Source organism: Mesoplodon mirus (genome assembly GCF_964341445.2).
Source record: "Mesoplodon mirus genome assembly, chromosome: 4".
Taxonomy (NCBI): domain Eukaryota; kingdom Metazoa; phylum Chordata; class Mammalia; order Artiodactyla; family Ziphiidae; genus Mesoplodon; species Mesoplodon mirus.
The window spans coordinates 100,823,239-100,845,893 of NC_138979.1; the positions used below are offsets into that span (position 1 = coordinate 100,823,239).

Consider the following 22,655-nt stretch of genomic DNA (forward strand, 5'->3'; position numbering starts at 1 on the left):
TCTAATTTCCTGCCTACAGCCATTTGTCTGGGAGGAGGGGAGCCACGGAGAGACAAAGAGGCAGCGCGCCAGGCGGGAGGGAGCGGGGCGCCCCTGCCACGCGGAAGCCGCGCGCCGGCGGAGGCGGGAAAGCTGGCGGGCCGACTGCGTTTCCTTTCCAGAGGAAGCGGGGGCCTGCCGCGCCACCCGCGGCCTCGGGCCGATGGGTCCGGCCCCGAGACCTGCAGGCGGCCAACCCGGGCCCGGATCTCCCTCGTGGCTGCGGCGCCTGGAGGGGCCGCCCGCGCGCGCCCCCTTTTGGCCGCACCTCTACCCGAGGGGCCACACCAACCGCGGCCCTGGCGGCCCCCCAGCCCGCGCCCGCAGCTGGAACCCGCCGAGGCCTGGGGCCCAGTCCCTGGGGAATACCACTGGGCCGCCAGGCGGAGCTGCTGTCAAACCACTCCAGGGCCGCCCTCCCGCTCCCACGGGCAAGCTGAACAGCAGCTCCCGATGACAGGCTGAACTAACACCCTCGGGACGGGTGCCCAAGGAGGGCAGCCTGAGAGCCTCCTCCAGAACCGATACCTGCAACTCCCAAGCGTGGTGTGAAGCACGGGAATTTGGATTTTCTAATCCAGTGGCTAGTTTCTCGAAATCGAGGATATGTGATCTGACGAATGCAAGAATTCTGTGGGGACAGTGGAAAGGATCACTTGAAATTGAGTCCTGCTTCAAACATTCCATCATAGAGGTTGCCCTATCCTTAAGTAGACTTGGAGGGCATCCAGTTATTTTGCAGATGAGAAAACAGAGGCCCAAAGAGGTTAGGTGATGTGCTCATCAGTCTCCTTGCTGTCATCTCACTACATAGAAGACTCATAGGCACAGGTGCTCCACCCTCCCATGGCTCAGAGGACCGGGAGTAACTGAGGTCCTGGAGCAAGCCAGTGAACTCTGACTCCCTGTAGACTCCTGCTGTGTCTTGCTACACTGCTCCCTTCTTTGTGCCCAGCCCACCGTCACCAGAAGCCCTCACACCTCCCTCTGCCCCTCCTGACCAGGCCTCAGGAGCCCCACACTAGCCGCCCTGAGAGGCCCTCTGTCAGGAAAGGTGCCCCTGAGCAGGGGAAGGGGTCTCTAGCTGGGGCGCTTGGCCTTGGAGGGGTTCCCTTAGTCAGTGGGTACAGGCAAGCTCAAAGAGAACGTGTGGACCAGCCTCGGTGAGCTGGCTGCGTGAGGACCCCACCCTGCAGCAGAATAAAGAAACCCTAAGGCAGGAAAGTGGCTTATTTATAAAAGGCTATTAGAGCAGGAAGAGAAGAGCTGAGGAGCACTGAGGCCTGCTGGGGGAGGTTTTGACTACAGTACACGTTTAAAAAGTTGGCAGAAAAGATCAACTGTGCTGTTAGAATGGGGTGCTGAGGGGGGTCCTGTAAACTGCTCTCTGTGGGTCTACCCTCTACCCTCTCTAAGGCATTTGCCAGCCCTTTTGACAGTGGGGAGCTCCGAGGAGGGGAGATTTGGGGGAAGGGGTTTTAGGATGCCAGCATCTGTGCTCCCACTTCATCCTTAGGCTCACAGCCCCCCCCACACACACACACTGTCTGTTCCAGTCTTTTGTTTTTTTTTCTTATTTTGGAAGAAGAGGTGTCACTTTGCCCCAAAGCAATAATAGCTCTCCTACCTCCCAACCTCTAGTCCCCACACAGTGCCTTGCATTTCTCCAGGCTGAGACCTTCCGGGCCTGGGAGTCCCTGAACCCACATGAGGTGACTAACCATGGCCACCTGGACCAAGGTTGGCAGGTGCGAATGGGGAGACGGCTGAGGGAGCCAGAAACAGGAAAGCTAGAGGTGAGGTATGGGGCCAAACCTCTGCTCAGCTGGGGAGTGGGCAGAGGCCCTGGGCAGGAGGCCTAGAAGTTCTCATGATGGTGGGAGAAACGAATCCCGTCCTGCCGGTTGATGAGCTGACAGGCCTTTCCCACATTCTTCGTCATGCCACGGGGGTCACAGCTAAACACCCTGATCTTCTGGACCTGTTGGAGGAAGAAGTGAAGGCTAGCTCAGTGTTCAGAGGGAGGGCTAGCTCCATGTTCATGTTAAAGACCAGCAAGAGTCCTTGGTGAGGACCATTCCATGTTCCTGATGAAGGTTTGCTTCGTGCTGTGTATGGTGAGGGCTGCCTCAATGTTTATAAAACTAACTCAGTTTTGGTAGACTTGCTCTCTGTGCGTCCAGCCTTTACCGTTTTCCAGCGCACTTGCTAGCTTCAGGTGCAAGGTCAGTGTTTCCAACAGGGGCCAGGTTAATCAATGTCCAAGTTGAGGACAGTTTAGTGTCTCGTTGAGGGCTAGCCCAGTTTATATGAGAGTGTGGCTAGCATCGTGTTCGTGGTGAAGGTTAGCTTGGTGTCCAGGGTGAGGGCTGGATAGCATTAGTGGTAAGGATAACTCTGTGTCTGTGGTGAGGACCAGCCCAACCACCGAGCCTTTCCTTCTGGACAAGGCATCACGGCTTCAGAGGTGGCAAGTCCCTGCTGCCTGATTCCTCCCTTTGCCCCTGATGGTGACCCACACCTCTCCCCTTCCATTCCATTACCCCACCAATATCCCTGGGGGTGGATTCTCCTTCCCTTATGGAGCAGGTTTGGGAGCTTTGCTCAGACCCCAAACGATAAAGGTGAAGAAAACCTGAATATGGGGTGGGAACGGACCTGTGGGTAGACCTCCTGCAGAGAGTCAAAGAAGGGCTCAAAGGGGGGTCGGCCAAAGTGGGTGATGGAGCGCAAGCCCGTGAACAGACTCCGGTTCAGCACCTTCTGGAAGTGCCGCTCACAGATGTACTGGGGGAGGGAGTAGAGGAGGAAGGTCACAGCCAGGCAGAGCCAGGGTCAGCGCCTAGTCCAGAGGGTCCACCCACCTGCCTTGGCCATCCTTACCCTCAACCCACATACCCACTGAGCTGCCCTGCCTGGCCGGCCCTGACGTACCAGCATGGTGGTCCTGAGGTCAAACTTCTCAGCCAGCTGGGTGACGTAGATGTGCACGGACACCAGGTCCTGGTGGTCATTCTCCTCCACCTCCCGGATGATGTCAGCCAGCCACTCAAACTGCCGCTGGGTCCGTGTCACCCAGATGAAGTAGATCTGGGGACAGGGCTAGAGCTTGGGACCCAGCTCATCTCAGGCTCCCTACACCCCAGGAATCATCACACCAATAGAACTCTTCTGGTCTCTAGCAGCTTGTGCCTCTCCCCAGATAGCCTGGGGAGGTGGAATGTATGGGGCCACAGGGCCGTGCTCTGAGGCAGGAGATGGAGTTGCCCCAGGGCACAGAGCAGTGGAAGTGAGCGATACCCTGGGGCCATGAGAAAGGACCCTGTCAAGGGAGCTGAAGGTCTGTTGGGGTGGGAAGCAGCTTTCTCTTGCCGAGCCTGACCTTCCACTCCCTCCAGTGGGCCCTGCTCAGGCTGCTAGGCTCCCAACCTACAGGCTGCCCAGAGGGAGAGGGTCCCGCTAAGGGGTATGTCACAGAACAGCCTCTGGAAAGACCCAGCTGGCTGCCTGGAGTGGATGGGCATGGGCTCAAAGAGAGACCTGGGGAATGGAAGCTGCCCCGGAAGGTCCCCGGGGGGGACCCACCTCCAGCTTCTGATGGGGAGAAATGGGGCTGTGAGTTAAGAGGCAGAGACAGAGCTGGCACGGACAGAGGGGCAGGGGAGCTGTCTGCCACCCTCTGAGTGCTGACAGCATACAGGCTGGGCCTCTGCCCGCTGCATTCCTGTGGCGCTGACTCACCTGCCAGGCCCAGAGAGACAAGCAGGGGCCTGCCACCAGGGCCAGGGTGAGGCGAAGGGGCCTGGTGTGGAGGGGCCTCAGGGCCTGGGCTGTGTTCCTAGGGCGATCCAGGCCCGCCAGCCCTGCCTTGCTGCCTCCCCTCCTCTTCCCCTTGAGAGCAGAGCCAGTTTCACTTGTGCCCCACCCCAAGTGTGTCCTTCCCTCTCCCGACCCGACAGTGCTTCAAGTGCTGGCTTCCTCTCCAACGCTGCCTGGAGGGACTCTCAGAAGCACATCCTACGTGGGGCATCCCCTAACTGAGGCAGGAGCCTGGAAGGCATCAGCGAAACAACTCTGTCCCTTAGGGTCCAGGAATACCCCGAGTCCCTTGGGGTCAGGCCAACTCAGCCTTTCCCAGACCAGGGAGGCCAAGGACAGAGGCAGGAGACAGGTTCAGATGGACACAGTGACAGGGAGCAGGGGGCCAGGGGCTGGTGGGAGGAGGGGACACTCACCTTCCTACAGAACACTTGGCAGCTGACCGATGACTTGAAGACCAGGTCTTTGAGGATGGAGGCAAAGGGGGTGACCCCAATGCCCCCTCCCACCAGCATGGACACCTCAAGCTTATGCCACTCCTGGTGGCCCTCTCCAAATGGTCCATCGAGGTACAGCTGCAGGGAGGGGAGTGGGTTTGAGTTAAGTTCGGCTACCACCATAGTTCTGAAGCCAGAAATGGGAGGCAGGGAAATGCAGGTAGGCGTATGGAGTGGGGAGTAGTGGGGGGCTTGTAGCATCTTCTGGAAGAATCAGTCCCCGGATAGGGGAAGGGAGGAACACAGTGGGGAGTCTGGGGCAGCAGGACCGAGGCCTGCTAAGGACTGTGGGAGCGTGTGGTGCGTCCGGCCTGGGTCTGGGCCCCTTTGGATGTTTGGCACAGCTGTCACCCGTCGGGGGTGAGTAGATCTCCCTGAGGCGGGTGGTCCAGGGCCCTGCTGCCCGGATGTGCAGGCTAAGTGTGTCCTCGTGGGGCGCAGAAGTCAGGGTGAAGGGGTGGCACTCTGTGGTCCCCAGAGCCAGTCAGGCGATCCGCACCCACTGTCCTGACTTGTACTCAAAGTCTTGGGGCCGCTGGAACTCAAGGCGGGTCACTCCTGAGGAGGGGAGGTGGGTGGGAGGCTGCTGTCCTGAACCCAGCAACAATGTGACCCCTAGAGAGTTCCCCAACCTGCAGCCTCAGCTCTGCTTTTGGAATATGACAGACGAGGCCTCTCGCGATCAGAGGTCATTACTCCCCTCAGGCAACGTCTACCCTGAGCGGGTGCTGGGCAGCACTGGGGTTGGTAGTCAGCCTGGCCTGGGCTCCTCCTCTCTCTGTTGTGAGAGAGGCTCAGGTCCCCTGGCAAAGAGCCTCTCTTACCAGCTCCCTCATCCCTACCACCTCAAGGACCCTGCTAACTCCACTGGGCCAGGCCAGGAGATTTCAAGGTCCAGGCTCTGCTCCTGGCCTGTCAGCTTCCTCAGTACCACCAGCCTGCTCCCCTGACAGCCTCTGTGTTGGTACCTGAAGGCAGCTGCTCTGCCTTCACCACACTGATCACCTTCTTCAGGCTCAGGCTCACCAGCTTGTCCCCCATATAAATAAATACTGGGACCAGGAAGAAGATGTGAAAACGGGGCAGCTGGATCAGAGTGAAGCTACCATGGATGATGAGCTGGATAGAGCAAAGAGTATAGCTGAGATCCAAGCCACACTCACAACAGGGTCTGACCCCTGCATCCTTTCCCAATTGGCCCATCCAATTCTCACCTCCCCAGGAGCCATGTTCCTTCCAGGCTCCAAAACTTAACCTCTCCCAACCCATCCTCCAAAGCCTTTATGTTAATGAGACTATTTGCATCTTCCTGACACCATCCTAGACCAAGCCACCTGCACTCATGCGGTAGCCTCCTACTTGGTCTTCCACTGGGTTGCCCCACTGTGATCCATTCTCTCCAAGACAGCCAGTGTGACATTTTAAAGTTTCTTTTATCATGTCATTTCCAGCTCAAAAGGCCTTAGATGATTTCCCATCGCACCACAAGGCCTTGCAGTGTTCTGGGCTCTACCTGCCAGCATTTCCCCCTCCCTGTTCTTCAAACACGGCAAGTCCTTTTGCACCTGCTGCTCCCTCTGCTGGGAATGCCTTTCCCCTACTTCTTCCATCCATCTCACTTTTCAGGTCTCAGCAGAAACGCCACCTCCTCAGGCCTTCACCAGGCCCTCTCTATCCCTTCTCCCTGTGAACTCCCTTCAGAGCATTGTCGTCATCCACGATACGTGTTCCTTCATCCACGGACATGTTTATTGTTGTTCTCCCCACTGGACTAGAGGAGTAGGGACTGTGCGCATTTCATTTGCCGTGACACTCTCAGCTCCAATCAGTTTCTGCCTGGCACACAGTAGGTGCTCAGTAAGTACTGAGTTAATGGAAGGAGTTTCCCCAATTTACCCTACCCCTTTGGAGACTAAGAACACCTAACCAGTCCTCCTTTTCCATGAAATAACTGACAGGTATTGTCCAGCTCCGGTCCTTTCCCCAACAAGCTGGTCTAACGTGGTCAGACACGACTTGCCCCCTTCTTCCCACTTGCTTGCTCCTGAGTATGGTCGGCCTGGCTCCCGCCTCTACGTCTTCTCAGGACCTGCTCACAGAGGGCTCACACGTGACCAAACCCCGAGGTCTCCCTTCAGACTGCATTCGCGCCCATGCTTGGCAGCCTGTGGCTCTAGTGACCACCCCCGCCTTGCCCCTTCTGCAGCAGTGCTCTACTGGTCCTCCCCCTTTCCCTCTCTGGCTGTTTACTTTCTACCTCCTGCACTGGCTCTGCTCCTTCTCCCACCCCCAATCCTGTGTGTTGCCCCAGCCTGATTTCCTCACCCTCTGCTCTTCTCTTTCTATGATCTCCCACCTGGCGCAGCCCCTCAGCTGAGCCACAGCCCTTCAGCTGCAGCTGCAGCCTGCACAGGTCCGCCATGTCCTGCCACCACCTACTGCCCTGTTGGCTATTCATAGCCAGGCCCATCTCCTCTGTGCCCCGAATATTCTATCATCATTCCCACCTCTGCACCAGTGTTCATGCCTTTCTCTTTTTTTTTTTTGGCCCAACCAGGGATTGAACCTGGGCCCTCGGCAGTGAAAGCACAGAGTCCTAACCACTGGACCTCCAGGGAAGTCCCTCATGCCCTTCCTTCCACCTGGAATGCTCTTCAGTTTCTACTCTGCCCTGTCAAACCTTAGCTTATCTCTCCTTAAGCTTAGCACAAGTTCCACCTTCTCCCCAAAGTCTTCTCTAACCAGTTTGGCCCAAACGAAACCCTTCAATGAGCTCTTCTAACTGACTGACTGGAACACTCAGCTCAGCAATTAATCCTGTATTATCTGTTCATTTTGATCATTTCACATGCATGGCACTTATCTCTGCAGCAAATCCTCAGTTCCTGAGGGCAGAGCTTAGAGTCTCCCCTTCCTCTGCTGGGCCTAGCACAGAGCAAGTATATACTAGACCCTCAACACATAACAGTTAAAGTGAACTCCGGTTCCTAATTCAGCTCTCTATTCCTCCAGCTGAGTGTTACCCAATTCTTGAAACTTTCCCCACAGAGCTCACTCAAACCTCCTTGGGCTCTTCTCTGAATTGGCTCCAGTTTTCCCAAGTTCCTCTTTCATTAAGGAGTCCATGCCCACCCCCAAGCCTTCCTGAGAATACAACCAGGCTGAGAACAATGTCAAGGTGACTTCATACTCCTTTGTTTATACACCTTGCTCAGTGTTGGCTCTACCTTTAAACCACAAAGCTGCTGCAGGGTCATGGTTGACTGAGGAGCCTGGGGAACAGCCTGCCAGCTGTTTCTGCTGTGCTAACTCCACCCTCTACAGCCTGGATCAGGAGCCTGGACACCCTTCCCCAGGGTCTGCTCCACACTGGGGTCGTTTACTTGTAACTTCTCTTTCTGCCAGAGGTCAAGTGGGCATACCTGAGATAAACAGGAAGGCAGCAGGTGCTTTGGCTCTGATCTCCCCCGAGATGAGATGCACCCAAGCTGCAGGGGCTAGGACTTCCTAGCAGAGGGGCCTGCACCTTTCTGAGCTGCTAACTTCCCTTCTGGATCCCCCAGTGGTCCCCACAACCGGGGATAAATCAGAAACCGGTCTTGGTCTCAGGGAACCAGGCTGGCCACTCTCCTGGGTCTCCCATCTAGTTTAAAAAAGCTGCTTTATCACCAGAAACAAGACCATCATTTCCACCCCTAACAGAAACAGTCACCCAGATACTAGGGCTCTACCCATTATCAGGAACATTGGGAGGGAGGCATAAATTAGCCACAATTTCCAGAGAAACAAACGTCATCAGTTCTAGGAAACATCCTAAGCCCAGGCTGGATAGTCATCTTCAGAACCATGAAGTGCTGAGCCTCAAGCAGGATGGAAGCAGACCCTCCTACCTACCAATGAGGACAGACTGCACCCCAGCACCAGCCTGACCCAGGCAATGATGACCTTTCTCCCTTGTCTCAGGACAAAGGAGACCCCCGTGTGCAGTTCTGCCTGGAGCCAGGTGATAGGGCAGCCATCTGGGCTCTGCACTTCTTGAATGCTGGCAGCCAAGCTATCCTCAATGGGGACATCAGAGCACTGGGACTTGGTTTAACTTCCTAGCAAGGTCCTCAGGGTGCCCTTCGGGGAAGTGCCTGTGCCTGTGAGAAAGGCAGGCCAAGTAGAGCCATGACATAGGGGCATAGATCAGAGTCAGCTCTGGAAATAGCCAGCTGAAGCAGCTGAGGACAAAGCCAGGGAAAGGTGAAAAGGGAACAGGAAAGAAGGAGGGAGGGAATGTGAAGGAAGGGAGGCAGGGGCCCAGGTTAGGAAGGGGAGAAGTGGAGTCTTAAAAATCCATTTTATCAACAGTCCAATGAAGACATTTTGAGCAAGTTCATTAACTTTACAGGTGGCACTTAGCTAGCTGGATGGGGTAGCTAACACCCCAGAAAAAAGGATCAGAAGTGGCAGAACCTATTTAAGGTACGTTTCTCTTTAAGAAGGTGATGCTCCCTTGAATGCAGACAGTCCACCCAAGAGCCCAAACCACTACCCAAAGTAGGGAAAGACTGGCTGGGCAGAAATGATGTGGGGTGTCTGGAAGGAATGCAGATCAGCCTGGTAAGGCTGCTACTACAGATCCCATGCCAGGGAGTCAGTCTTCCAAGTGCCGCATATTGGGTCAGCCTACCTTAGAGCCCCATACTATATAATCTCCACCTTTTGAGAGAGATACGGAGAAGTGAAGAGGATACTTGAAATAACTAAGGGGATGGAGAACTGATGTCTCAGGCATCACTGCCTCCCTGGGAACATCTGCCCAGCCTCCACTGGCCTGGTTCACAGCCAAAAGCCCTCACCAGCACCAAGAGCAGAATGCACAGGTGGTGGGTCAGCCAGAAGCCCCGGAAGCTGCGGCGCCGGAAGTGGTGGGAGGCGAAGACGTACATGACGGCGGGAACCAGGAGCAGCATGACCCCCGTGAGACCTGCAAATGAACATGGGGTGAAGGGCAGAGGCGCAGGGCCTCACAGAGGGGGCTGTTCTGAGGCTTCCAGGGTCCCCTCTCCACTCCTCAGCTCCAGGCAGGGGGCGGAAAGCCCAGCACCCTTCCCTCTTCCTCTCTCCGACACCACTGATCACAGGTACTTTTCATCTCAACAGACCCTACTTGTCCTTCGTGGACCTTGTCATGATTGTTGTTTTTCAAACACCTGTGTCATTACTTGTTTTACGTCTATCACTTTCTTGACGCTCAGGTCCACAAGAACAGGGACCAGGCTAGGCTAGTTCACCACTGCACCTGAGTGCCTAGTGCAGGGCCTGGCACACCATGGGCCTTATGGACATGTGTGATGAGTGAATGAATGAATGAATGAATGTACAGGGCAGCTGCTCTGAGCCCTCTGGGTGGAACTCTGGACATTGTAGGCCCTGCCGTCAGGGAGTTAAGGCTTGGCCAGCATTCCAGCTGCACTCTACCTGGCAGCCACAGCACCAAGCGTGAGCACTGGCACCGTGAGTGAGCGAGTGGGACCACACTGTCGCTGCTCATCACCAGAGCCCCCATGGATCTGGCCCAGACCTGGTGGGAGACCCCTCCTCTCAAAGGGGATCCCAGGCTAGGGGTGCACAGGGCAATACTGGAGCCATTCCAGATAACGGCCCCTCAAGTGATCAAGGAGGAGAGAGGCAGAAGTGAAGAAGATTAGAGCCCTGTAGTGTGGAAGAGTAGAGGTTAAGAAGGGATCTAGCCAAAGCCTGTAAAGTCCTGAATGGAGAGAAGGGCATAAACGCGGCCTGATCCACTAAACCCCAGTGCGCAGGAGTTAGCAAGCACTCTCTGAAGTTCAGAGCCGATCATTTTAGGATTTAAAGAAAAATAAAAAACAACACGCTGTGTTTCACAGAAAGGAGTGTAGAGAACGTGTTACCCCAAGGAGGGAACAGAGTGAAAATATAAATAGCTTCAAGAAGCATTTGAATAGATTCACAGCTAATAGCTCTAAAATGAGTGATTATGGGGAGTTAGGAATATGCCCCTAAACAGCTCTTGTCAAGACAGACTACAGAATGGAGGGGGAGAGGGGGAGGGGGTGTCCACCAGGCTCCACAAAGAGCCTGGTCCCTCCCCCATGCAGCTGGGGCATAGCATTCCTCAAAGTCACTGTCATGGTAGGTGTGTGTGTCAGGGGTGGAGGGGTGCACTCCCATTCCTCAGAGGGAGGGACTAGTTCAGAACTGGGGCAGAAGCCCAGCTAAGCTCCTGAGAGAAGGCCTGGAATGCAGAGTATCCTACTGCCCAGGAGAGTGCTCAGGGCAAGGGCAGAGCCTGGCTCACCGTGAAGGCTATGAGGGCCGAGTGAGAGCGACTGGGCTGCCTGTGGCAGACAGAACCCAGAGCCTGGAACCCAGAGCCAGGCCCAGAAATTCATGGAGCAGAGAGGGCTCTCACCTGGCAGGGTCTGGAAGAACCACCAGTAACACTTCTGGGGGAACTCGGACCTGAGGGTTAGGGAAAGCAAGGACGGATCCTGTGAGGAGATGTCTGGGACCTCCAGAAAGGATCCTCCAGAGGAGGCACCCCACACCAGCCACCAGTCTCCCTTTCTGCGACTTGGGATTGGGGACTCAGGCTGGTCACTGTCCTATAACTTGGAGAGTGACACACTCCTCTGAGCCAAGAGAATTTCTGCAAAGAATTCCACCCCCTTCACCCCCGAGCCAGGCCACACACACACACACACATACACACTCACTCACCCATTGTCATGGAAGAAGCCGGGGAAGAGGCAGGAGAGGATGCTGAGCGGGCTGATGGAGAAGTAGACATTCACCACATGGCCTGCACTGTGTAAGGCTAAGGAAGACCAGACAGGGTGGGGTTGAGCCTGGGGCCAGCCCACTGGGGGTGCTCAACCCATTCAGCCCAAGCTCTAGGACTCCAGCCAGCCAGAGCTGGGGGCCTGAAAAAGGACCCTAGGGATCTGGACTTCTATTCTTTAATAAACCTCCTGTTCCTCCCCTGCCCCATATACACACCATCCATGAAAACAGCCACATGCGTCTGAAATTACACCATTAGGAGTTCATTCCTTTGGTTTCTCTCATAGAATTACGTGTTTTTGTTTGTTTGGCTCACAAAGAGGCTTGTGGGATCTTAGTTCCCCGACTAGGGATAGAACCCGGGGCCCTGGCAGTGACAGCATCCAGTCCTGACCACTGGACCACCAGGGAATTCCTCAGAATTATGTTTTAAAACATAAAACCTGGGAGAGTTCACACATTATGTGCACTCATTCTGGAGTGTTAGTAACTGGTCAGTGGGAGGCTGGTAAGGTGGCCTTGAGAGCGTGGGGCAGTGAGGGGCTCCTGGGCTTACTTCACACCACTGCAGGGGCCACCGTCATCCTAGGAAAGGACATCTAAGACTCACACTCCAATTACGTGCAGGTAGAGAGGAGGGGGCTCTCAGAGGAGGGGGAGGCTGCAGGGGGCGGGAGGACGTGGAGAGAATCCTCGGGACTCCCAGGCCCTGCCTGTGAGGACGATGGCAGTGGAGACAATGAGGCAATGGAAGTCCACGGCAGCGTCGAAGGGCACGTAGCGGTTGAGGAAGGTCTCTCGCAGGAAGCTGATGAGGTTGCGGCACATGGTGAGCAGGATGTAGGAGAACATGAAGGAGATGCTGGCCGCCGTGACAGGATGATGCCCACGTGATGAGCCGCAAAGGCGTAGTCTGCGGAGGGCCCAGTCGGGTGAGCTCAGCGCAGGCGCTGGCCGGTGGCTACCATTGCAGGCAACAAGCCTCCCGCGGTCTCCATTCAAGCAGGCCCCTCGCGCACCCGGAGGCCCCGCCCCCAGGGCTGTCCATCACTCACAATAGGCCCCACCGCCAGGGCTGTGGCTAATTGTTAAGACCTGTCCCGCCACGGTCGTCACACACAGTAGGCCCTCTCCAGGAAGAAAACCCCGGCGATGGGGTAGGACACGGCCAGGCAGCCGATGTGGCGTTGGTAGTTCTCGACGAAGCGCTTGAACTGCTGCACCGTCTGGTGGCCATGGTTGCGTTGAAACTTCTCTCGGTGAACATCAGGGGCTGGAACATTACCCTGGGAGACAGGAAGTCTCGGCTCTCTCTCGGCCAAGGACCCGATGCTAATGTGGACCCGCTCTCTAGAAGGGGGAAAGGTGCATCTAGTTACTCAAGCCAAGTAGGGTTCAGACCCCAAAGGCTCCTCAGTACCACACTCCTCAAGTGGGCTGTCAGTGTGGGGACGGCCTCGCAGGTGGTCACTCGGTCACCTTTCCCTTTCCAGTCTGTAGCTCTCAACTCCCACCAGCTCCGTTCTCACCCTTTACTGGAGACTCAAAGGACACTTCCTCCAGGAAGTCTTCCCTACCTCCCAGGCAGAGGTGAGCATTTCCTTAAGCTCTGAAGGCCCTTGCTCTTACCACTATTATTACATTAATCGGACATTGTAACTATCACTGTGCCAGACTCTCTTATCAGACACTCTTGGGCGGGGACCATTCATCCTGCCTGCACCTCCAGTGCCAGCACAGTGCCTGGCACCAAGTAATCAATGCTGAAGGGATGGATGAACTGCCTGGGCTTAAGGGGAGGAGCAGGCGTACTTCTTGTCAAACCTCCGTCGAATTTCCTGGGGAGGGTCTGTGTCCGTGGGGCACTGCATCCTCCATGTTGTCAGCCCCACCTTGACGTTAGCGTCCCTTCGGGGACAGTAAGCACTCACTCTGGGAGAGGGACTAGGACAGGAATGCAGGAGATAGAATAGGACCTTGGCCACCTGAGCCACTTGGTCCTCTGCTGCCCCACGTCTGCCTCCAGACCTACTCTGTTAAGGAAGGGTCAGAGCTCTCAGCCAGGGAACAACAGGATTCCCACAGAGACCTAGCAAGAGAATGAATGAGTCAGATCCTGGGGCCCCCACCGGGGTGTCAATACAGTTGTGCCCTTCAAAAGGGCATCTGATTCAGGCAGCAGGTGAGTGCTGAAATCCAGCAGGCTGTCTGATCTCCCCTTCCCACAGGGCTTTCTCTGCCTTTTTCTAATTTGCATGAAGGCGCTATTTGGGCTGGTGAGTGCCCTGATCCCAGTCATTCTGGGTAAACAAAAAGCACCTCCCTGACCCCAGCTCTCCTTCCAACATTCCCAGATGAGGGTTCACCAGAGCTTCCCGTGGCTGATGTATGAGGCTCGCTGGCAGAGGTCCTTGATGACTTCAGGCACCTCCACCCCTGCAACACAGAGCTGGGCTAGTAAGAAGCTCAGGGCCCAGAGCCCAGGACGACCTAGCTCAAATGCACAGCACCCACCCCATGTCCAAAACTGTAGAGGATCCCTGGCCAGTACCCTGCCTCTGGGTGTGCCAGCCTCAGCCTGTGCCCCCAGTGGGAGCAAGACCCCACCACGGGTGGGTAGGGAGAAGGCTTGAAACAAAGTTGGCCAGGCAGGCTCCCCTGAGTGTGTGTCCACTTTCAGTCCCACATCTGGGACTGGTATCAGGCTTGTGGAATAGGGCTCAGGAACTGTACGCAACCTGCCTGCTAAGACCACTCAGCCACAAAACCCTGCTAAAGACCCTCCAGCTTAAAAACTCCCAGGAGTTCAGTGCAGAATCTAGTTAGTACATATATGGGAGATTACTGTAAAATTCCTTCTACTTTTCTGTGTTTGAAAGAGCTCATAATAAAATGTTGGGGGTGGGAGGAACCCTCCCAGGAGCCACCAGTGCTGAGGGGCAGGGAAGGACTGAGCTGCAAATCCAGGACCTCACAGGAGGCCTGGGAGTCTCCAGGTCACTTCCAAGTGCAAAACCAGTCTTGAAGATTACCCTGGCTATAGACCAGGGTAAAAAGCTGAATTTAATGAAATGAATGTTTAAAACAAACCATAGATGTCTATCCTCTCAAATGGTTTGGCAAACAGCAAATGTGGCAAAATGGTAACAAATGGCAAACCTAGGTGAAAGGTAAAGGGATGTTCCTTGTACTATTCTTACACCTTTTCTGCAGGTTCAAAATGTTTCAAAGTGAAATATAGAGGAAACAACAAAGCACAACAATAATTAAAAGCAAAGCAAAATAGTACTCAATGCTAACTCTCTACTTAATCCTCAACCCCCAAGCCTGGTCCTCCCCTCCACTCCAGGGACTGGATGTCCCCAGGACTCTAGCCTCAGCTCACTTCCAGGCACCTGGCCCTGTTTTGCCCTCAGGCCCAGGTGCCTGCTGCCCTGGCTGCCTGGGAAAGGTGGAAAATTGCAGAATCAGAGGAGTGCTGGGTCTGTGCTCTACCAACTCTCCTCCCCTCCGGGCAGGAGAAGCCCTGACCAGAGGCGCAGCTGTGTCTTGTACAACTCGCCCCTTGCCTCCATCTGGGCTGCTCAGCCCTCCAAATTCTCATAACCCTGGGAGGGGCTGGGTTTGGTCTCAACATGACCCAGTGAGAATCCCAGGCTGTGAAGACACCTTAACAGCCCAGAGCAGGCCACAGGCAGTCCCTCTGCCTGCTACCTGCCCCCTCCTCACCCTGACTCTAGCCCCCACCCACCTGAGTCAGACACAGGTCAGGCAGGAAGGAGGGGGAGGGAGAAAGAAAAGAGGGTCTCCATATACTCAGCAAACATTTAATGAGCACTCCTCCAAAGGATAAAGTGGCAAAAAAAATCAGAGCACCCCACCGCCACCAGACACCCCAGCTGAAGTGGGTATGGCTTGGGTAGGGCTGTAATGAGGAGACACTCTTCCCCCTTGACCTGGGGACCAGGCACTGGGACCTTTGACAGCAAAGCAGAATTCCAGTCTCCTTCCCCCACCCCATCCATCCTGACCCTGCCCACCCCACCAGCAGGGCTGCACTATGACTTTTCTGGGCCGTAGGCACTACTGCCTTCCTGCATTAAAAAAAAAAATTATATTTTACAATTATGTTGGTATAAAGAAGAATATAATTCAGGCTGGATACATTACATATTTAGCATTATTATTATATTGATTGTTTTCTTTTGATTTTAAAAGAAATGTAAACATTTCTCTGGGCTCCTCAAAGTATGTGGGCCCTAGGCATGTGCCTGCTGTGTCTCATGGGCGAGTCAGCCGTGCCCAGCAGGCCACCCCACCTTTGACGCAGAGCTGGGTGCGGCGGAGCTCGTTGTCGTGGTCCCGCAGCATGAAGTGGAAGTCCTCCCACATCAGCTCCTGCTTGTCCTGGAAGCCCGACTCCCGGAACATGGACTTCACCACCTTGGCCGGCTGGGCCTTGGACAGGCAGTTGTTGGAGATCTCGATGAAGGACCTGGGCAGGGGGAGGGGAGCCATCAGGCCCCGACAAGCGGCCTGGGGCCTAGATGCAAGGGCCCGCTGGCCATCCCACCAGGCCTCCAGAGCAGAACCTACATGGAAGGGCCCTGACCCAATCCCAATCCCACTCCTCGTTACAACAGCCTCTGGCTACATGGGTGACAAGGAGGCCCCTGCTCTTTATCCTCCTGCTCCTTACCCTCCTGCTCCCTCCTTCATGTCCCACCTCTTTCCTCCCACAGTCCCTGCTCCGCCCACTCTCCCGGCTGTCCCACAGGACCAACCTAAGCATTCTGATGAAGTCGTCCTTGGAAATGAGGCCATTCCCAACAAAGTCATACATGCAGAACGTAAGGTGAGACTTCTCCTCGGGGGAGCCTGGGAGAAGGAGGACCCCATGAGAGTCCCAGTCCACCTGCCTAAACCCCAGGCTGGCCAGGAGGGGCCTCACACTAGAGTGACCCACTGCTGGACACAGCAAGGGGTCGCTCTGCTTCCTGACCCCTGCCTGGGCACTCCCAGATGTCTGCCATGACTGGGGACCTGGCCCCAGTGCTTCCCCATCTCCCACAGGTCAGCTGCACTCCAGCCCCCTCCATCTTCTCCTACCTGGACAATCACTCCCTCCTCCCCCACCTTTCATGAAGACTACCAGGACATCCAGGAACTCCTGGAAGGACAGGTAGCCACTGCCATCCTTGTCAGCCAGAGAAAACATGGACTCCACAAACACGTCCTAGGGCTTGAGGCCCAGGGACTCGGCAAACTCGGCCCGGCTCAGCTCACACATCAGGGCCTCCCGCACCTTCTGTGACGAGTCCAGGGGCAGGGTGTCTGTGTCCACCTGGTTGATGTCCAGCACCTGCACTCTGGCAGCAGCAGAGGGAGGGAGAGAAAAAGACAAGATTTCCTGGACTTGAAGGCCAGTGGAGGCTTTTGGCGCCTTTTAAGGTGTCTGCCCAGCACCCTCTCCCCTAAGCACTACCCCATCAGCTTTGTGGATGGTCCCTGGGGCCATCTGTTCTACAGAGCCCTGGGCCCTCCGCATTAGCTGATTGGACCAGGGATGCACGCACGACCCAAGCAGAAGATCTGGGATTGGGACTGAGTGGTCCCAGGACTGTCTTGACCTGAGTGCTTTTAAAAAAACCACCACGCTTTTCCTTCAAGTGCTCAGAGACACAGATACAGAAGGAAGCGGGGGCACAGAGAAAACAGAGGCAGTCTGAGACAGGAGTTGCCTTATTTGCTGACAGCTTTCCCTTTCCTGGTCCTTTCCCAGCCAGGTCACAGCCCTCCTTTTGGACTTCCTGAGACACCACTATGTCCTCAGAGTCAACTGACCCTTTGTCACTGCTAGCTTCAGCAGGTTTCTCTTACCTCCAAAGGAGTTTTGACTGAGAAAAAGCCTCGGCTGGGTTGAGAAGTTGGGCTGGGGCAAGGGGAATGCTCATCACAGGCCATCTCCAGCCCACCCTCCCGGGGGCTGCCCCAGCATAAGGACAGACGGTGAGGGAAGCAGGCCACAGCACCTGTTTTTCCTGCCTGTCAACTGGGGGCCCCTAGTCCACGGTTGGTTCTGATTTCATGAGCTAAACCTCGTTGCTTCAAGCAAGGTGCTTTAGTGGAAAGAGCCTGGGGCTGGAGGCCAGAGAGCCGGGTTCACGTCCCAGCTCTGCCACCCGCTCACTGCATGACCTCAGGTAAGTCTCTTCAGTTGTCTGGCATTCATTTCCTCACCTGCCCTACTTGTCTCACAGGGTTATTGTGAGAATCAGTGAGAGGTTGTGTAGAAAATGTTTTGAAAGCTGAAAGCACTGAGCAGTTAGAAAGTGCTGGCAGGTACCCCTACAATACAGTAACACACCCTCACCTCCTAGCATGGGGAGTTCCCAGAGCCCTGATGGGTCCTGAACTGAGGGGAGGTGCCCAGGGCCTGGCAATGCGTCACCCCGGCGGAGGGGGGCGTCCCTCCGTTCTCGTGCATACACAGGTTCAACTTGTTGGCGGAGTGAATAACATGTCATGTGCCTGGCACATAACGAATGACCACTAAATGGTAGCTTCCCTCATAAATCCTCTCCGCAGCCAGCCAACCCTGCTCCTTCTCCTCAAACCTTAATTTTCTGCCCTTCTACTGGGCACCTCTGCTCAGTCCTTCATGCTCCTTTCTTCTGAGCCAAAATTTTTCCAACTTCTTCTTGAGTGCCTGCCTAATCCTACCTCCACCATGACCTTACACCAGCCTGAAGCCTTGCTGCCTTTTCTGAACTCTTAGACCACTTATTTCCTGGGTCTCTTTTGTAGCTGTCATTCTTCCCAATTATTTTCCTTTCTGTGCTCATCCCATCTTCCCAGTGGGATGATAAACTCCTCCAGTGGGGACCCATGCAGTATTTATCTTACATCTCCCAAGGTTCCCCTCTCCACTATTCTGCTCCCAGGCTGCCTTCATTTTTGTACCAGATAGGGACTCAAGTCCTTGCATTTCTCTTCCTGTCTTGTTCCCCCACATCCTCCCTACAGTCTCAGAAATCTGCAAGGTGGAAACTAATGTTCCACTGAGGCCTCTGCCAGCGGCACTCCCCCAGGGAGGGGTGACCAAGGGCTCTCACTGTCCCCATACTGCTCATCTCACCCTAAGTTTCTGCAGCCATTTGGGCAGGATGAGCTGAGTGAGGGCAGAAAAGTGAGCAGCCATGAGAAGAGAAATAAGGGACCCGTGCAGATAAACCCCTTCCCGGGCCTTGCCTCCCTGGAGTCTCACAGATGAAGGTGGGCTTGGGAAGGGGCAGGAGCATCTCCTTACAGAAAGGTAGGTGACTTGGTGCAAATCGCAGTAGATTTGATTCTTAGCTGAGAACTCGGGGCTTCTAACTTTCCCTGGAGTCACCCCATGGCCTCACACAGGTAAGGGCACCATCACAGGCAGACACACATGGACAGATCCGATCCCACATACACACCCGGGAGAAAAGGTGCCTGAAAAAGGCCTCCAGGAGATGGCTCCGCTGCTCCTGCATCATGGCGGCGCTCATCAGCTCCTGCAGCCCCCACTCCTGGAAGCTCAGCCCACTCTCCTTCAGAGGTCCCCGGAGGTTTTCCACCATCACCTGCCGCTCTTCCCCCAGATCTAATAGCAGAACCTACGGAGGGGGCAGTAGGGAGAGCAACCACGCATCAAGGCCTCTTGAGGCCACAAGCTTTACATGAATTTTGTTGCGGGGCGGCAGGGGGCGGGGGGCACTGGAAAAAGCACCCTTGCAAAAGAGATACTGTTATCTCCTGGGCTCTGTGGGGTTAAGTGGCGTGCTTGTAGATGCAGAGGCAGCATTCAAAGGCACGTCTGCAAAGCCATTCTTCCCTATTCCATACTGGAGAAGGGAGGGGAAGGCAAGAAGGGCAGAGGATGGAGGGGACCAGAGCCAGACAGAGTCAGAGCCGAAGATCAGCCCCTGACTGAGCTCCCCTCCGGAATCCCTAACAATTCACTGGATCCTGCAATCAGGGCATGGGAAAGAGGGCCCAGCCTCTTCCAAGTACTCTCAGCTAGGACCTGCCAGGGCGCCCTTAGAAAGGGAGGAGGCAGACCCTGTCTGCAAGAGTAAGAAGGGACTGTGGAGACTGTGTCGTCCAGCAGGCTCAGAGCAGGAAAACAGTGCTCCAGTTTCTCTATCTGGTACTACAGCTGGGGACTAGAAGCCAGAAACCCTGCCTGGCCCAAGGCTCCTGGCCCTCCACTCGGCTGCCTCCATGGCTGTGGCTGTGGACAAGGAGCCAGGGGCCGGTTAGGCCATACCAGGTCATACTCCTTGCGGATCCTGAGCAGTAGGGCGCGGCGTCCCCGCAGTTGCTGGACAGGATGAGGTGGACCTGCTGCGGGGGCCTCAGCTGGACGGTGCGGAGCACAGAGAGCCTGCCATCCACCACGTGGATCTGCCCGGGCTGCAGGTGCACGAGCACAGGGCTCCTTGCGGCCCTGCCATTCTGAGGCTGGAGAGAGACAGGGCTGGGTCAGCTGGGGCCCCCTGCCTCAGGGAGGAAGAGGGCCGGCTCAGGGCTGGAGGAAGACCAAGGCCTCTAAGCTCCTTGTCCTTTCTTGGGTCCTGAAGGTCGTCCCCTCCCCGACAGTCCTGCTGTGCCTCTAGCCCGTGAGAAGCGTAATAACTACCATGTCCTGAGTGTCTACTATGTGTCCAACACTGTACCAGGTGCTTTGCATGAACTGCTTTATTTAACCTTCATAAATCTATGAAGTAAGTGCTATTATTATTATGTTACAGATAAGAAAATACAGGTTTAGAGAGATTAAAAAGTTTGCCTAAAGTCCAGTAGCCCATAGGGGTGGAACCAAGATTCTAATCCTCAATGAGTGTGACTCTAAACCTTCATTAATGACTTCTCTGTTGCCTGAAATTCCAGTCTGAGACACCACAGAGCAGCAGTTCTTGGGAACTTGTGCATCACAGTAAGCTTGTGAAATGTAGGCAGGGTCCCGTGACTCCTCCCCGCGAGTCAGTCACATTCTTTTTTTAGGACCATTAGGAGGAGCTAAGGAGGATGGAGGACTCCTGGTCCAACTTCTGCCTAATGCCCCGGTGGCTCTTCCCGCCTGCCCTGGCCTGCCTGGAGGCCTAGAAAAGGGAGGCCTTTGCCTGAAGCTGCTGAGGGAGGTGGAGATGTAGCCTGGAGTCACGTCCTCCCCACCCGCACCCTGGCCAGCCCCAGGCCTACCTTTCATGCTCCCCACGAGCTTCTCAGACATGATGCTCTGGCGGTTCTGGCCCTGGAGCCTCTTTAAATATCTCCTCCAGAGCTGGGCAACAGTCCAGGCACTGAGCAGGCTCACTGAGAGGGCAGAGGCAGTGGGATGCTCAGAGGAAGGTGAAGGTCTGGAGAGATCAGTGGCTTCTTTCCCAGGCTCCTTTCCTTGGCAAGACTCCCTGCTTTCCCCACCTCTTAGGTTACCCATTCAATTGTCTCAAATTATGAAGCTCCCTTGCGGGGAGCTGCTTTGCATCCCATGGGAAGCTTTGGGTAGCATCTAAGGTGTCTGCCCAGCCTCCTCTGCTTCCATCACTCAGATCCCTTTCCAGCCAGAAACTGAGGCTAGAGTCCTTGTGCCAGAGACTGGACCCACTCCGCCAGTCTGCGGGTCGACCCACACACAGCCATGGCAAAGACTAAGTCCCAAGCCTTTGCCCCAGCAACTACATCCCAGCCCTGGTTCTCAAGCAGGGATTTGCCTCTGACAGTTTCCCAGGCCCAGGCTCCTGCAAATTGCTGTGGATTGTGGACTTCCCATGGCTCCTGACCAATCTGGGCCCTTCGGGGGACCCCAGAAGAACAGGAAGACATTTCTCCCTGGAGCTGACTTACATGCAGGTTAGACACTTCTCATGTCCCTCCTGCTCTGATGTTTTCTTCATCTGCTCAGAGGAACAGTACTCTGCATGGTTGGTTGGTTGTCATAGTTGGAAACACTCCAACCCCACCACCCAGCTTACACCTCTCACCCAGCCCCACCCTGCCCATCATTTTTACCCAGGGGGAAGCAGCACAGGATCCCGACGGTGACCCTGAAGCCAAATCCACTGCCTTCAAAATAGTCCCACATGACGGGGGGAGCACAGGCTGGCAGGCCCTCTGTGCTGAGCTGTCTTGGCTGCAGGCAGGGGTCTCCTGGGGAGACAGAGGAAGCTACAGGCCTGGGGGTGCTGGGCCACAAGCTTTAGGACAGGATCACTGAGGAGGTTAGGGTGGTAGAAAGAGTTCTGGGTAGCAGAGGGGAGGGGGCTTCTTACCCCTGCCATTGTACCAAGAATGTGGCATCTGCCTACTAGGGTAACAAGTGGAATAAAAAATAAACCTCAGCCTGTCTCTCCATCACACGTACATATGTACACACACACACACAGCCCTTCCTTTCCTCATCACTGCAGTGGGATTAGATATCCTTAGGATAGTCTCACTGCACTCGGCCCTCCTAATATTACAACCATCCTGGCCAAATGTGAGCCTCCTCACCAGGTCTCTCTGCGTCTCAGTCCTGCCTGCGCTTGGGCACCTGGTAGAATTGTGCAGAAGGGACTGTACATAGCTGTATGTGGCCACCTTGGTGCCCAGAACCAAAGTTCCCAAGGGCAGAACCATAGCTCACGCCCCCCTTGGAGTCTACTATCCAGCCACACTGAACTAAGCCCACAGCTGAGGAGGGATGAGGCACCAGATCCCAAACCCCGCCAAGTGCCCCCCTGGCCACTCACCAGCATGCCAGAAAAAGACGTTGGACTGCAGGGCACCAGGGTTCACGTTGGTGACAGCTACTAGAACATCCTGTAGGGAAGTGTTTCTGACCTCTGCAATCTCTTTTTCAGAGAACAGCCTGGGGGTGGGAGAGGTAGGGAGCTGTTGAGGTGGGAGAGAGATGCAGGCTCCCAGGCCCAGGAACCCAGATGCAGGAAAAGATCCAGAGAGCTTGGGGAGGGAGGACTGGGCCAGCTGGGAATCAAGGGCCCATGGGGCTGTCTACGGGCAGAGGGTCTGGGGCCCAGGCCGAGGTAGAGTCTGAGGTGGGAACCCAGGCAGGCCTCACCCATTCCTGCTGTTCTCAAACCAGTAGCGGTCGCCATCCTGCAGTCGCACAAACTGATGGAGGACGATGGTCCTGAAGAGGGGTCCAGGGTCCCCATGGCTCTCCGGGAGCCCCCCGGGGAGTAGCTCCAGCCAGGACAGGTCCTGGTTGTACAGGGCAGCTGTGGCCTCCAGCACCTTGGGCCAAGAAGGGACGGGAGTGAGTGCAAAGACCCGGTACCTGCCCTCCGGCCAAGAGGTAGCTCCCAGAGATCAGCCCCAGGGATAATCATAATAAATGACAGGAACAAGTCGTCACTTATTATGTCCTGGGCACTGCTCTGAGTGCTCTCTTGTAAGTTAACTCATTTACGAGAACTCTCTCACAGACTCAGCTGCTTATTTTATATAGCTGGA

At 55.5% G+C, this 22,655-nt stretch overlaps 1 protein-coding gene across 1 annotated transcript in view; it reads right to left on the reverse strand.

Moving 5' to 3' along the window:
- Window positions 1–1,604: 1,604 nt before the first annotated feature.
- The window catches only part of DUOX1 (dual oxidase 1), a gene marked incomplete at its 5' end in the record, with an annotated part of 32,975 nt that continues 11,924 nt past the window's right edge, over window positions 1,605–22,655 (reverse strand). The window contains 27 exon segments of the mRNA XM_082618756.1: window positions 1,605–2,020; window positions 2,698–2,826; window positions 2,974–3,129; window positions 4,275–4,433; window positions 4,681–4,839; window positions 4,843–4,913; window positions 5,324–5,474; window positions 9,200–9,327; window positions 10,795–10,844; window positions 11,103–11,199; window positions 11,879–12,040; window positions 12,043–12,078; window positions 12,286–12,497; window positions 12,978–13,109; window positions 13,532–13,601; window positions 15,485–15,660; window positions 15,950–16,043; window positions 16,302–16,401; window positions 16,405–16,527; window positions 18,632–18,811; window positions 19,465–19,512; window positions 19,515–19,626; window positions 19,628–19,658; window positions 20,400–20,513; window positions 21,210–21,347; window positions 21,932–22,050; window positions 22,261–22,436. Of these exon segments, the coding sequence (XP_082474882.1) occupies window positions 1,898–2,020; window positions 2,698–2,826; window positions 2,974–3,129; window positions 4,275–4,433; window positions 4,681–4,839; window positions 4,843–4,913; window positions 5,324–5,474; window positions 9,200–9,327; window positions 10,795–10,844; window positions 11,103–11,199; window positions 11,879–12,040; window positions 12,043–12,078; window positions 12,286–12,497; window positions 12,978–13,109; window positions 13,532–13,601; window positions 15,485–15,660; window positions 15,950–16,043; window positions 16,302–16,401; window positions 16,405–16,527; window positions 18,632–18,811; window positions 19,465–19,512; window positions 19,515–19,626; window positions 19,628–19,658; window positions 20,400–20,513; window positions 21,210–21,347; window positions 21,932–22,050; window positions 22,261–22,436 (3,246 nt within the window). The 3' untranslated portion in view covers window positions 1,605–1,897.